The sequence below is a fragment of the Adiantum capillus-veneris genome, chromosome 1 (assembly GCF_014529385.1).
Source record: "Adiantum capillus-veneris isolate H3 chromosome 1, ASM1452938v2, whole genome shotgun sequence".
Lineage (NCBI taxonomy): Eukaryota > Viridiplantae > Streptophyta > Polypodiopsida > Polypodiales > Pteridaceae > Adiantum > Adiantum capillus-veneris.
This window is the reverse complement of record NC_140931.1, coordinates 128,456,000-128,472,008: the sequence shown is the minus strand read 5'-3', so window position 1 is coordinate 128,472,008 and position 16,009 is coordinate 128,456,000. Positions and strand designations below refer to the sequence as shown.

The following is a 16,009-nucleotide window of genomic DNA, read 5'->3' as shown; positions in this document are numbered from 1 at the left end:
CAAGGCTCGGGCCATGCTTCTCGTGCAGCTCCGATGCTGAGAAGAAAAATGTAACAATGTCGGGTACTCTGAATATGCTTCCAATAAGAGTCAGAGAAAGTTAGTTGTTGCACCAAAGCTGACCTGCATGTGCATAGACGTGACTCTAACATGCATGCAGTACATGCATTTGAGGTAGCGCAATACCTTTTCGAGTAGACTTAGCTGTGGAGGTGCCACTTTTAGAGAAAGATTCATAATTTGCAGGTGCAAATTTCGGCACGAGTGAAGGAGTCATTTGAACAGACTCTACAGGCTCGTCAAATGCTCTCTTGGACCTCTGGGAGGATGTTGTCCTCTTGGAGGGAGTGCTCATTTCTATGTGCAATGAAGATCAAATGACAGGGAGATTGTGCTAAGAATACATATGCAAAGTAGCAAAGCACAGGGTTTGATACAAGAATCTGAGTTTGAAATCAATGCAAGAAGAGTCTCAAAGCTTAGCCTTAGTTGTGCAAAGCACGGCACTGAGGAGACTACCGAGGGCCACAACATTACATTAATGAAATTTTGAAAGTATGGGAGGATACACACGTGGGCTATAATCATCTAAATATATTAGCTAGATACGCATGTATAGCTTGCATGCTTTTATAATAAATTAATACCCTCAAAACTATATTTTCCCTCTCTCTTCATTTTTAAATCTGAAAAACACTCAAGTTTCCTCCTCCTATGAGCTATTACGGGGCTAAATAGTGGTACCACCTATACATATCATCACTCTATTTTTTATAAATGGTTTGTTACCTTGACCAAAAATGTCAAAAGGGCTATAATTCTGTGAGGAGATACGAAATAATGACCATATTTATAGCTCAACTACAAATTTCAAAAGATTATATTTTCATAATTCTATTGATTTATTTAAGGTTTAGATTTGAGATCATTGTTGACTTGATAAGGGTAATATAGCTCCTCATAAACATCCCTTTCAAGTTCAACGATATTTTTAACACAATTGTGAGTGTATATAGAGCTTTGTGTTTTTCCCTTGAGTCCCCAAGAGTCAGGGACCTTATTTGAGTAGGGTGTTGAGCTTATATCTAAAGCTCAACGATATTTTTAACACAATTGTGAGTGTATATAGAGCTTTGTGTTTTTCCCTTGAGTCCCCAAGAGTCAGGGACCTTATTTGAGTAGGCTGTTGAGCTTATATCTAAAGCTACGCTATATGATAGCTAGTGTATAAAGCTACTTTATATTTTTGTATACATCATTTAGTGTGAGTATTTTATAGACTTTAGGATTGTGTATCCTATATCTGTTCTTCTTTTTCATCATTTTTGGCATACTAAAGGCCTTAGTATACATATGGGTGAAGGTCGTTCAATTCTAGTTTTTTGATATGTGTCCCTTAAGAAAGACTTAAAAGTCTTGAAGAGAAAACAATCGTGTCTTATCAAATGCTATTTTTCAGAGGTGCATTCATTTTTTGGCATACTAAAAAAGCTTTAGAAAACAAAAGATTAGAACGAATTCATAAGAATTTGATCCAATGATGTGAAGAACTGATTCAATATTTTTATATATATATTTTTTAATTTGTAAAAGTTGTTGGACTTCAGAAAAATTCATTTCATTGAATTGTTTTTAACTTTTTATGCTTGTTAAATCTACTTTTTAATGAATGCATTAAAATATTCTTTTGTTTTAATTTTTCAATGTGCCTTTTTAGTTTATTGTTTTTATTTTTTATTTTTTCATTTTGTTTTGTTTTCAAAAGACCATGTGCAAGGTGTACCTTTCACCTTATTATTTAAGTGGAGCTTTTCTGTTATATAAACCATTCATGATTATGTACGTATAATGGATTATATAATGTATGTTTTTTTTCTTTTCCATTTAGTTTTTCTCAAATAATAATGTGTAACTTTCACTTTTCCCCTTTTTGGACTACATAAGTAGTCCTTAGTGAAGGGTGGATTTTTGGATGCAAATCTGGACCATTGAAAAAAGCTTGCCGATTAATGCTGTAACATTTAATGGCCTAGTAACTTGTGTGTAGCGGAAAATAGCATGAATATAGTGAGCATAGCAAGAGTGCTTGGGTGGAGAGAGAGCAATAAAAATCATAACACCTAGTTAGATAGGCATGAACAATACTTCAAAAGAGAGAGAAATTAAGCTATTGACAAAAGTTGAGGATCGGATTTACATGGAGCCGGTCCCCCCTCCAAAAGGCTTTGTATTATAGGTTTCTCCCATCAAGAGAGACATTTTACAATACAATTCTTTGTGTTCCTTCAATACTAGCTAGTGCAATGAAGATGGAAGCCTCAAGCACTAGACAAAACACTTATAAAACACAACATCAATTCCCTCACGGTCTTAGACCCAAGACCTCACATACCTTCGAAGATGATGAGAGCTAGCGGGGTATGAGAGTAGATTGAGAGGAAGAAGGAGTAGTCTTACAAGAAAATGTACATAATCACTCATATTAGCATAGCATAGCTTAGTCATTAGCATGGTAGAGGAGATGAGCATGCATTGACGCTTGGCTCTTGGTTGGATTTTCATCACAAAGCCAAGAGTTGTTGGTGTATACCTCCCTTCTCACAAGCTTGAATTAGGTGATAAGCTTCCCTTGCGCATTACCTAGGACAACTCCCCCCTGGCGATGTGGCCATTATCCATAATGAATTTACTCCCCAAGACCATTTTATGACTTGGTCGTTGAAAGCTTTGAGCAAGTTTTTGTGTTTGAGCATCATTGCTCAAACTGTGCATCAAGTGTTCCTAGTGCGTAGATCCCTTGTATGCATAGCATTCGGCAGTGGCTTTTGTGGTAAATTGCTTGCCTAGATAGGGATACATGCTTCCATTGGCTCAACTGACCCAAAGGTCATAGCGCAGTCCCTCTTGACTGGGGAGTTGCCTTACCCGCAAAATAGGCGCCAGAAAATGGTCAAGAAAATTATGAGCTCCTCAGATACATGATGTAAAATCACCGTTTTGGAAGTAATAAAAAATATTTGGAATTGTCTCTCTATCTTGCAAATTCTTCTAAATGTGATTTGTCAATCTTGAAAATTGTTGTAATTGGTGATATGTTTCAATAAGCTGTCTTTTTTGCTTGAAGTAACAACACAACGGAAGTTGGATGCACATGATACTGGGGAAAGTATAAAACACATTTAAGTGAGTAGTGGTTTCTCTAAAGTAATGATGCAAAACCAATTCTTTTTAGTTAATTTATGTATTTTAAGTATCCTAGGGGGTAGAGATGCCTACCAGGAGCAAAAAAAAGGGTAGCCACAAGGGTGCGCAAATGGCCCATCCACCAGTTTTGGATGGCCCATTTGCGCTCCCTTGTGGCCACCCTTTTTTGGTCACCCGGTAGGCTTATCTACCCCCTAGGATACTTAAAAAATACAAATTTATTGAAAGAAATTGGTTTTGCATCATTAATTTAGATGGAGCCTTGTGGACACCCTTTTTATGGCAATTTCAACATATGTTAACACTCAAGGACACTAGAAAAGGTGAAATCAATTCTGAATTTAAGTTTCTAGCACACTATCACCTGCTTTAGCTCTACCTAGTATACCCCTGCACCAAAAAGCCCAATTACATTGGACATTTGAAAAATCCAAATTAATGTTGCATAGACACTTGGTTTCACAATATGTTGACTTTTTTGATATCCTATGGGGAATTCAAAGTTTGAAATGGCCAAAAAAAGGGTGGCCACAAGGCTCCATCTAAAAAAATGATGCAAAACCAATTGCTTTTCATAAATTTGTGTTTTTTAAGTATCCTAGGGGGTAGATAAGCCTACCAGGTGCTCAAAAAAGGGTGGACACAAGGATGCACAAATGGGCCATCCAAAACTGGTGGATGGGCCATTTGCGCGCCCTTGTGGCCACCCTTTTTTTTGCTCCTAGTAGGCATCTCTACCCCCTAGAATACTTAAAATACATAAATTAACTGAAAGCAATTCATTAACTGCACCAAAAGGTCCAATTACATTGGATATTTGAAAAACCTATTTTATTGTTGCATAGACATCTGGTTTCACAATATGTTAACTTTTTTGCTATCTTATGGGTAAACAGAACTTGAAATTGCAAAGTCATCTCATTACAAAGATAATAGACACAGTAGACACAACTGCTGATCATATTGTTATTGGAAAGTCAAAACATTACAAAGATAAGGGTGTGCAATACAAAAAGAGAGGTAACTTCCGCTAATGCTCGAAGTCTCGTCGCAATCGACATGCAAGCTGCATATCTTTTGGCTGTATTGTCACTCGCTTTGCATGAAAGGCGCATAGGTTGGTATCTTCCAACACCGAAATGATGTGGGCCTCTGCAGCTTCTTGAATAGCCTCTAGCGCTATTGCTTGCATTCTATACTGATTTCCATAGCTTTGAAGCACCTCCTTCATTGTGCGAGCAAAGGGGGCACGTTGAATCAAAAGCTCCGTAGTCTTCTGGTAGTGGCGGATTTCTGTGAACCACCCTTGCTATTTTTCGGTGCCGCTGCGGTTGTCTTGGGGGCACTTGCACATTTGCTAGCTGGCGGCGTTTAGGCTTCTTGAAAAACTTAGACTTGCGCCTGTTTACATGCTTAGGGGCTGGTTCTGCAGCCTCTTTTGATTCATCCTCTTCCCTTGCCTGCCGATCTTGTGGTGTGGGGAGAGCTCCCTAGCCTCAAGGTAGTGTCTTTCCCCCAACGGCAACCCGGTGTGTGCACGGTATTTTATCTCACAGCCATGGTGGCTCACTCTCTGATTCAGTGTCTGTATGAACCACCCGAGTCTTGGATGGTCCTGCTTGTGATTGGTGGTGCGACGGCTCCTCCCTATTGGACTTAGTTGTTTGCTTGCCCTCTTCTTCTCTCCAGTGTTGGGCACGTTGCTTCATTCTTTTTCTAGATGTTATATCTTGAGGATGTGGAGTTTCAATAGCCCTCGATGACTCTGGTGCCCTACTACCATGCCCACTGCTAGAAGAGTTCCTGGAACGGCCAGGTGTTCGTGGCCGTTTTCTTGTACCTTTAAGCCATGCCGGCTTCTCACATCCTTGGAGGGTGTTTTTGTTGGTAGGCGGATGCTCTTTCACGGTTTGTTTGGTGCGCGCCATTTTGTATGGTAAGAGCTCACCTGTTCTTAAGAAATGAGTGGTTTATGAGAGCATGCAATATTTATAAGGGCCCATTTAAAAAGGGCCATGTTCACACTAATTTTGAAAAAAAAAACTATTATTTTTTAAATAAACATGTCGCTAAGAGTTGGACCTTGCGTTCATGTTTAGTTACTCGCGCAGTATCCACTTTGATCCTTGTCGCACTCTGCATTGCCGCCATGCAGCATGCTTGGTGGGACCTTGCGACATTTGCCACTTGTTGCTATGCTCTTGACAACTCCATTTCCGCACTTCAATAGCAATGTTGGATTGTCGTGCACGCTCCATTGTGAGCTTACGAGCAAATGTTGTGCGAAAAAACCAGTTGAACATCTCCTCCAAATAATTGGATTGCACCATTCCACCACCATGTCGAGTATTTTTGAAGTACACTCCCCTTGCTCGATAATGGGACTTCTCCATGCCTTGAGTGCTAAAAATTTCAAGCGATCCATACTTGTGCATAAAAAATGCACCATGTGCAAACAAGATATGTTGTTCACATGAGTAAACGATCCACATTATTTAATAAAAACAATCCCTTGTAATAAATACACCACGTAAAATGGCTTACCATGTAATGTGTGATGTTATTTTCACCCCAAGAAAGGGTGAAGACCTTGGTAAAATCTGCCAAGGCTTCTTGAAATGATTGGCGTTGTTCTTCTGTTGTGTTGTTAAGGCCCATAAGCTTGACCATTTTATCAAAATGTGCCCAAACTTGCTTGCGCTTGTTTGCAAGCTCGCCATTTGAATCATTGTCAGTAGTAGCTTTACATAACTCCTTCCAAATCTCCCAAAGGTTACCTGCCTGTTGGTTGGAGCTGTTTTGAGCATCATATCGACTTGGCTTTCCTTGGGAAACTTTCTTCAAAAAGTGTCTAGCTTTTTGTCTACTCATTGACACTTGTTGAGCAATTTCATGGGCCTCCCCTGTGTTCTTTGCAGCAACGAGAGACACATTTTCACCGTGACAGCCAATGGAATTCAAGAGTACCTCCACTCTTTCGATCGCTTCCTGAGACTTTTCCAACGGTTTCATTGTGAAAGCATAGTCAATGTGGAGCTTCAATAGCCTATCAAAAATGCACATAAATGCGTGTAATGTACAAAAATGTACATTCAATAGAGGAAATGGAAAGATTGGATTCCAAGCGTGGTCCTTTTGATCACGGTCTGGGGCATTGAGCATGGGACATCTCAGACTAGAGGCTTCCCATTCTCTACCTTCATCTCCGACATCATGACAATCTAACCCTTGTTCTCCATGCCCTTGCCATGGAAGCATGGAACCGACCTTTGCAGTGCTCTTATGTGATTTTTGTCCATTAGGTTTGTACCCTCGAGTACAAAATGGACAAGGCATGAGAGAAGAATCCCCTTGTTTGCAGCCAAGCAAACACTTTATGGTCTTCAAATCCCCACCTGAGTGCCACTCCACATCATAACTACCAAAACCTTCAATCTCCAACTTCTAACCTGCAATTTGGGAGTGTATTACTTCTGTGATCCATGGAGTTCTCCCAAAAATCCATGAAAGTACTGTCTTTGGGCACCTCAATAGCACCCAACCACCAAATGTCTTTCTCTAATTGCACGCTAAAATATGGGGTGGGAGATGGCTCGATTGAATCCCTTCGCTTGGTTTGCAGAAGGGCCTCGTTCATTAGAGTGACACTTAGCCTCTCTAACATTCGGCCTTTCACTATTTGACACTCATCGAGTTTCAGCACAAAAGCGACTTTTGTGCCAAGCACTACAAAATAAATAGTGCCAAGACCTTAAACTTCAAAGTCTATGATAAGAACAATACCAAAGAAAAAAGTAAAGTGTGTCACCTTCTTCTTCAGGTAACTCAGGTAACTCGTAAAATCTAAGCATGGCTTCTTGAAGCCTTTTAAGATCCACAAAAATATTGTTCCACATTGTGTAAGGAAAGCCCTTCTCCGAAGGTCTTATGGATTGTTTCTTACCTTTTCTCCTTGTCTTTGTTGCGCATGAAGTATAAAGGGAAGTTGGCATTGTGTCCTCAATGTGTAGGTATGTCCCAATGCGGGAGAACACATCTTCGTTTGTGGCCTTCTTTGCGAGCTTGACCTTGTGACGAACGGGAAATAGGTTTTCCACAATGCCATGCTCTTTGAGGGCATCCTTAGGAGTTGAAAAATAACCTGATAGGCTTTGGTGCTGATTCCAGCCTCATCACAAGCTTGTTGCACGTCATCATCACTAACCACATTTCTCAATTTACGCATGAGGTCCTTGGTGACTGCATCCTTAATGTGCTTACCTCCATGTGATTGTAAGATAGAAATCACATCCTAGGTATTGAGACAGCTAGTGAGAAGGTTGACTCGATCATCTTGGCTTGTTCGACCGCATGCCTTCTGGATGAAGTTTCTAGCAACAAATAAACATAAATGTTATAAAAGAGTGTGAAGTAAGAATGCATCATGCAAGTAAAGACCAAATCACCTTGTGCCTATAACTCGTCGTTTGCGTGCTCCTCCCGAATGTGCAAGACTTTCAATGGATGAATACGTGCGTTTGCATTCCCTTGCACCAAGGGGTGTTTCTTTCAAGTATGTGATGGTGTTGGTAAGCTTCTAGATGTGGGACTCATTTTCCTGCATTTGTTGTTCAAGAGTTTTAACCACCCTCTCCGAACAGGCAACACTCTCTTGTAATGCCGTCGTCTTGAGGTGAAGAGCTTGACATCCGTGCATCCACATATGCAAAGAAGCACCTGCACCCATACACAACCGCTTGCAATAGCCTAACAAGCCTGCTTCTCCCCTCCCAATAAATTGAAGAAATGTGGAAAGGCTATTAAATGATGGATGGAAGCGGCTTATAGGATCGTAAGGGTATAAATGGCCATCCACCCAAATGTCAACATTGGTCTCACAAGTGGTGCGACGTTCCTGTGATGACCTTTGATCACCCTCACTAGCGGCCTTCGGTGCAAATGCCGTAGGTAAGCGAATATGTATGCTTTTGGTGTGCGGAGTACGTGGTGGTGGAAGCAAACCATTTGTCATGTTGATGTCCGTGAGCACAATGGAAGCTGTTGCGTAAGGAAGCAAATGATGAAAAGATAGAGAGGGAGGGGTAGGGAGGTTGAGGAAGATGGGAGGAGAGAAGGAGGGAGGGGAGGGAGGGAGAGATTGGGGAGGAGGAGGAAGGTAGGGGCAGGGAGAGAGAGAGAGAGAGAGAGAGGAGAGAGACAAAGGAGGGAGGAGGGAGGAGGAGGAGAGAAGAAAGTGTTTTTAACTTTTTGGGAGAAAAGATTTTTGATAAAATAGACTTTCTAAGCTTGTGGGTTAAAAATTGGATCAAAAAATGATTTTTGGATATGTATATATGTTAGAAGGGAGTTAATAAGTAAAAATGAATTTTTTTAAAAAAATCAAATTTTGACTCTTAGTGACCCACATTTTTGCTGATGTGGTTACAACCTTATGCTTCCTTCACTTAAAAAAAAGCTAGAGAGAGAAAGTAACCCCTTAGGTCCACATCCTACATTTGTCTAAAAAAAAGGCTAGAAAAGCCTACTCAAAACTACCTTCTTCAATGCCCTTGCCCCCTTAACCCCCACACAACATTAACCTTAATCCCTAAAAATTAAGATTCCTTACAAGGTCCATGCAAGGTTCATATTTCCCCTAATGCTTATGACATGTGTCCCCCTTTCCCCTTTTGTGAGAGCTTTAGGTAATTAATCAATGCAACTAAACTCTCATATGGACCCCTTTGTCTCCTAGCCAATAGGAATCAGGCAAGCCATTGGACTGCTGAATGCTCATTGGACCCCTTGGGAGACTGTCCAATAGTCTTCTAGAGAGCTTAATTCTTATTGGTTCTTTTATTAAGTGTTTTTTAAATTAATTAAACTAGATTTACTCTAGCTTAATTCTCATTGGTCCACCTCCATGGCCATCCAATAGGATTTGAGTACACCTTGTGGGCATCTGGGCTAGGGAGCTAACATGTGTCCCTCATTCCCTTTGTGTAAAGGGATCTTGTGTGAGTTTGTTTGTGTGTGTGTGTTTCTCTCACATCCCCTACTTCTAGGGTTCGCCCCCTCCTTTGTAGGATTTGTGAAGACTTTTTTGGTACACACACAAAGCATCCAATGTCCCTAGTGATGACCTTTGGACACAACCTTTAAATTTTGGAACCTTACCATTTTGGAAGTCTTAATGGGCTGAACCTTAGGGTCTTTAAAGCCCATTATTGCACATTGCTCTTTTGTAGATGGCCTCCCCTTTGGATCCCTATTTTCCCTCCTTTGGATTCCTACTGAGGCCGGTCTGCCAGCTTAACCAATATTCTAGCTTTTTCTCCCTTGACACTTCCCCATATTAAATGATAACATGAGAAAATCATTTAGGAGAATTATATATTAGTTATTATGATAAATGCCACATAACAAGTTTATGATAATAAACTTTATTTTAAATATTTCTTTTAAGCAGCTATGAGAGGGTGTTGACATTTGTGTACCTCTCTTTAAAGAGAGACATTTGAGTATTGTGTTGAACATTATTTTATATGCTTTTGTAATATATTATAAACTAAATAGTTGATTGTTATCAATACTTTTTTTCAAAAAAAAAATCTTTTATTTTGATACCACATGTTTTCAAATGCTAGTGTCACTTTCTATTCTTTCCTCTCACAAAGAATCATTTATTATGAACTCTTCTCAATAGCCTTATGTAGGCCACAATAAATTTTCACTTTGGTTTCCGTCCCCCCCCCCAACAAGTACTCACTCAAGCTAGGTTACAAGCTAAACATGTGAAAGGGTCACCATGGCTTTCTAAAACATTAAGAAAGTGATAAAACTATACAATTGCATTTAATTGGAATCACTGTTTGGGAAAGGTTTGCCTTAACTCCGCCTTGAGTAGGTTGAAAATCAAGACTAGTCGGTTGCAAACCATGGTAAAGGAAAGAAAAACCGATGAAATATGTGAGAAAAGTTCAAAAATCATGAAATTCAAAAAAATTTACTAGTATTTTTGGTTTGCTTCTTTGCGAGGAGGAAACTCAGCCGGCGGTTACTTAATAAAAGAGACTTTCTCGAACACTAACTGGAATTAAGATATAGAATGCAAGAAAAGTCAAGCCATGTGAGGCTGTGAAATAAAATATATGCATGTATTTACTGAAATTATGCAAGGTGGAGCTTCACTTTAGCATTCTAAAACAATGGAATGCAAGAAAAGTTAAGACATGTCAGTATGTGAAATGAAAGGTGAAATAAAAACATTCATTTAATATTTCAAAAACTAAATAACATTTAAGGTAAATTTTAATCATCACTAAAACATTGGAAAGTATGCATAGGGTAAAGGAGCCAGTTGTAACACATGTGCTTTTTAAAAGTCATGCACGTCCCAATTTAGAGACAAAAATTTGGAATATGCTAGGAATCTTGCTTATGTGTCAACTTGTGATTTGCTGAAAACTGTACCACTACTGGGCCTTGGGTGTTCCTAACCCCTAAAAGCCCTCAAAATTTAAACTTTCTCAAATTGACTGTCCAAATTAAATCAAAAAAATATCAATCTTGGTATTACCTAATCCGCCTTTACATGAGGAATCTCATGCAAATTTCAAAATTCAAATCTGACCAAATTTACAAAATCCCACCCAAAATTACACTTTTTTTCTTGAGTGTCTCTAAACTGGCTCCTTTACCCTAACTCAACTCTCCTCTAAGGCTTCTTTTAGAAAGCCAACAAAAGGGCCATGGCAGTTTTTGTCAAATGAGTGTCTCACTTTACATATATCCATATGTATGTAGCTCTTTGTCTCGTAGGGTGTATCACTTTACATATATGCATATCCATACAGCTCTTTGTCTCGTTTGAAATTCATTGTCAAAGAGTGAGATCTATTGCTTCGTATGATTTTTTTGGCATGTTAAAACATGCCTCAGAGAACAAGGAAGAACGTGTATCAGAATTCTTATCCAATTTTTGGACTACATAAAGAGTCCTTAGTAAAGCGTTGGATATTTGGTGCGATTGTGGACCATTGAATGAAGTTTGCAGATTAGTACCACATGGTAAAAAACTTTCTTTTTTAGTTTTTTTTTTGGGGTCTTTGTGATAGGTGTTGACATCTGGGTACCTCTGTCTTTAAAGAGGATCATTGAATATTGGTTAGTCCTTATTTTTTATGCTTTTGAAATATATTCTAATATGAATAAGTCATTGTTACAATTGTTTCCAAAATGTGTAATACTATCTTGTGACAAAAAATTAAATTAAATATGTTACTATCACTTTCTCATTTTTACTCTCACAAAGAACCCTCTTATTATTAAATTCCTCTCAATACATTATGTAGGCCATAGTAAACTTTCACCTTGTTATTTAGTGTCTTGGCTCATTTAAGTGAAATAAAATGCCTTGGCTCAACATGACGTGCTCCTCTGGTATCCTCATCCAACACCTCACATCACTCACTGCACCATGATCCATCTTCTTGCACATGGTGCCTTCGTCCACCTTAGCATACAACGGAAGACTTGTTGCCCTCTCTACCCACATGTGATGTGCCAATGGGACTCACATGCTATCCTTAGTTACTGCCTATCCCAGCCACCATTGCCCCTCTCATGCAATGCACACCCTGAAGGCACCCCACATCAGGTTGTCTCCCTCGACATCTTGCAAGTGTTGCGTACTCTTGGCACCAACACCCCTATCTACCCGGGATCAACATACCGTCCATCGCAAACTCAAATACTGCAAAAGTTAATCGCTCAAAGCATGTCAACACCTTGTGAGTGCCAACTGGAGGCCTTGAACCCCATGTTATAGTAGATTGTGCACCACATCTACACCTATTAAAAGAAAAACACTCGCATTAGGCTTTAATAGAAGCAAACAAGGCTTTGTGTAGCACTCTCGCAGCTGGAAAGGTGGGGCTAAGCAAATGTATATTGGCATTGGATGCTTGGTCGTAAAACGAGAGAGAGAAAGAGAGCCAACTTCCCACTTTTTGCTTTTTACTTGAATTCCACACAAACCATTTGTCACTACCACGCACCCTTTCGCCTTACACCATATTGTTCAACCATCCAATATATCCACACTATGCATAAAATTTTATTTTTCGAGATTGGGGAGACCTACTGGATAATCTAATTTTATATTAGAACACAAAAAAAATTAAATATAATTTAAGCACTCAATTAAACATACTCTTAATAAATCTCAACCCCCCCGCCCCCCCTAACTTAAGAGGCCTTTGTGTCTCCTCACCTTGTTTCAATAATGTTTATGTATACATGTGTGATGAGAGTGTGTGTTATGTACAATAGAGGGAGAGAGCATGAGTGGAAAAGAGAGAGAGAGAGAGAGAGAGAGTATATGTTTATTGGTGTGTAAGGGTATATTAGAGAGCGATTATCTACACTCGAACTGGCCGCTAAAGAGAGAGAGAGAGAGCTATTCAGGTGTTGGCTGTCATGAATAGGAGCAAGAGGAGCACATGAGAGCCAGGGTAAGAGAATAAGGAAAAAGAGTAAGAAGGGAGGAGTGGGTGTTTGAACATGTGTGTAAGTCGTTATGTAGGTATCTATGTCTTCAATGCACTTTCACGACATGTATGTATATGTATACATACAAGGCATATATGTATACATACTATAGCACACACATCCATACGTTCATACACTCAAATATTTAGCCATATGTATAAATCTTATACAATGAATATAGAACTAGAGACACACACACCCTTGTGTATGTGTGTCTATGTGTGTTTGTATATGTATATATATGTACATAAAAACACATATATGCACATGCATGTGTGTGTGTGTGTGTGTGTGTGTGTGTGTGTGTGTGTGTGTGTTATGAGTGCATTCATTATGTGTATGCCGAGGGAGGGTTGGAGGGAGCTTCAACCAGTGTGCACCAAAGTAGTACCCTTGATACTTTTAAAGTTATGTTTTATTTTTCTCCCACTTTAATCATAGTCTCTCTCTCTCTCTCTCTCTCTCTCTCTCTCTCTCTCTCTCATTGGAGAGAGAGAGGCAATGATAGCGTCTCTCTCCAGACACCTTGTTTTTGAAGGGTACTGATTTGACGAAACTTAGCAAAACCAATCTCTCTCTCGTGTGTGTGTGTGTGTGTGTGCGCGCACGTGCGCAAATGCACATTGAAGTTGTGCGAGAATGTGAGCACATGCACGTGCCCTTGACACAACTAGAGACCTTTGAGAACCAACAATTCAGAGAGCAATTTCAAAAGATTTTTAAATCATATCCACTAGTTTAGAATGTGACTAAGAATCCTAAGAAATGTTCAACTATAGCAAAAGAGCTGGAGTACAAATACAACGTTGAACATAACTGAATAGGATCTCCTCCATTTTCTACAGTTGGATGGATTTGCCCCACAGACTTACAAACACAACAATCTACATTAAAAAGAATTAAGCAGCATGCTCTTTTGAATGAAACCAAGATGTTAAAATGCTAGAACTATACATAGTACCATAGTTACCAGGAGGAACAGGAAACCGGAACGGCAACTGCCACAAAATGCCATTCCCTATTACGGGTACTCACGTTTGAAACACGGAACGGGGATTCGGAATGGGAACTTAGAATGGAAATGGGGAACGGAGACCTGAAAACGGCCATTCCCTGTTACTATGATACATACCTCCTCTAGAACATTTGTGAGCTGTGGAGCCTCTTCAATATACATGCTTAACATCAACAAGTTGAGCTACTTCTCTAGATGACCGCTCCATATTGTCTCCTTGACGCAATCAAAATGTTTGTGCGAAGATCCTCCTTCCTCATGAGCTCTTTGGGCTAAATTACTCAAACTCTTTGCCTTTTCTCTCATCTCCTCCCTTCTCTCACCTTGCATCAAAGCCTTCACCTTGTTCTCTACCTCCACTCTGGTTATCAATCCATTGACAGTTGTGTCGAAACGAAGCCCAATGCCCCATTGCTCTACTATGCACCTTTGATTCAAGAATTGATCGGCCAAAATGGGCCAAGTAAGCATTGGAACACCTGCAATGATGCCTTCCATAGAGGAGTTCCAACCGCAATGTGTTAGGAAGCCACCCACCGAAGGGTGCGAAAGCACATCTCGTTGAGGCGCCCATGGCACTAGCAAACCTTGGCTTCCAAGTCTTCTTGAGAGAGACTCTAGTGTGTATGTTTTTGTTTGAACACACAAATCTGCCCTGAACACCCACATACAAGGTTGTCCACTAGCTTGTAACCCAAGCACAAGCTCTTCGAGCTGCGCTTCGGAGACATTTGCCACAGTCCCAAAGGCAACATATAAGACAGAATGCTTTGGATGCATTTGAAGCCAATCCAAGGGTGATTGCGAGTTCGGTAAGCTTACTCCTCTAGCAGAGTTGAAAGAAGGCGTATTTACCAAGGGGCCCAACGCAAGAGGGCGGAATCCTAACGTTTCTTCTATTGTGTATAGTGTTGTAGCCTCCAATTCTTCAAAAGTGTTGATCACAGTCCATGTAGGTTCATGGACTCGTCTAAATGGCAACCATACATACTCATCTGTTGGAAACGGAGGAGGCGCCGAGGCAAGGTTCATGCCGCTTACGTCTTTACGGGTGAGAGGAGGCAAACCTCGAGTGCATGTGAAAAGGGTTGAGTCATCTGCAAATTGATAAACATTTGTGAGATAATGGAGAATGGCATAGATGAAGCATACAGAATCACAAGAAGATTTGAAAATTTTCTTATGTAAGAAAACGGAGTCTTTTTCAGTGTTTTTCATACAATGCATAACATCATGAGCTTCTGCTCGAGAGGCACCGCATACCTAGCTAGGTATCCGGTACAGAAGCTCATGATGTTGAGGTAAGTTAGAAATCTGGGAATTATTGTAAGAATTTGTCCAAAACTTCTTGTGAATGATGTGGGTGAGTGATGCTTAGAATTTCCCACATACACCTTGTTTTCTGTAGCCACCCAAAGACTCAGTAATCAACATGGTGAAGGAACATTACCATCTGGAAGTTGAAACCCCTTTGTCACAATCGCATTGCACAGAAAATTGGCTGCATTTTGTGTCCACACGGAGAGAGAGGGGATGCCAGCCGCAATGGAGAGGTCGAGCACGTAAACAAGGCGAAAATCAAACACAAGCAGAGACACAGAGGGGCCCTTCTTGTTCAACCGAGCCAGCAGACGTGCGATCACTCCTCGCATTTCCGGCTTGAACATCTCTATGACTGTGTAGAAAGGCGACTCACACTCTACAACAAACTCTTCTCCGAAAGAGATGAAGTGTATATCTTGCCCTTGCTTTTCTTCCGGTGTAGTTGCTAGGCTTGCAGAATTCTCCACTTGATGGTGGGTGATTCGCTCATGGTTTTTGTGAATGTTGGCGAAGGTCACCATGAAACCTGCAGATACGAGCTTCAGGGAGAGATCCAGGAGAGGTTGTATGTGGCCTTGGAATGGCAGAGGCACAACGAGGGCATGTGGCTTGCTATGGTGGAGGGCACCCATGCTGGAAAAAGCTGAATGAGAGAGCGAGAAATTCTACTCATGGACGGCTCTCTTGGCTCAGAAAGTCCACAGCCCCATTGGCCCCCATATATCCTTTTTTTTTGGCTTACCTATTGGGCCTTATCACAGCGTTGAACTCTTGGGAGCAATTGTAGACCAGGGTTGGAAAATAAGGGCAGAGTTGAAATTCTACCGGTATATAGGTCAAAATTTGAAGCTTTAGTCGGTATTTACACTAGAACTTGTGTATATTTGCCGGTTTTCAAGCTCAAAATCTAACCAAGATTTTATGCTTTTAGCTTGT

General features: G+C 40.3%; 1 protein-coding gene across 1 annotated transcript; it reads right to left on the bottom strand.

Moving 5' to 3' along the window:
• Nucleotides 1-13,525: 13,525 nt before the first annotated feature.
• Nucleotides 13,526-15,771, bottom strand: LOC147465540 (UDP-glycosyltransferase 85A5-like). The gene is made up of 2 exons (XM_086520539.1): nt 15,201-15,771; nt 13,526-14,847 (listed from the first exon to the last, which is right to left on the bottom strand). Exons 1-2 carry the CDS (start codon nt 15,703-15,705, stop codon nt 13,934-13,936), a joined length of 1,419 nt encoding a protein of 472 aa, XP_086376665.1. The 5' UTR covers nt 15,706-15,771; the 3' UTR covers nt 13,526-13,933.
• Between the last annotated feature and the right edge of the window lie 238 nt (nt 15,772-16,009).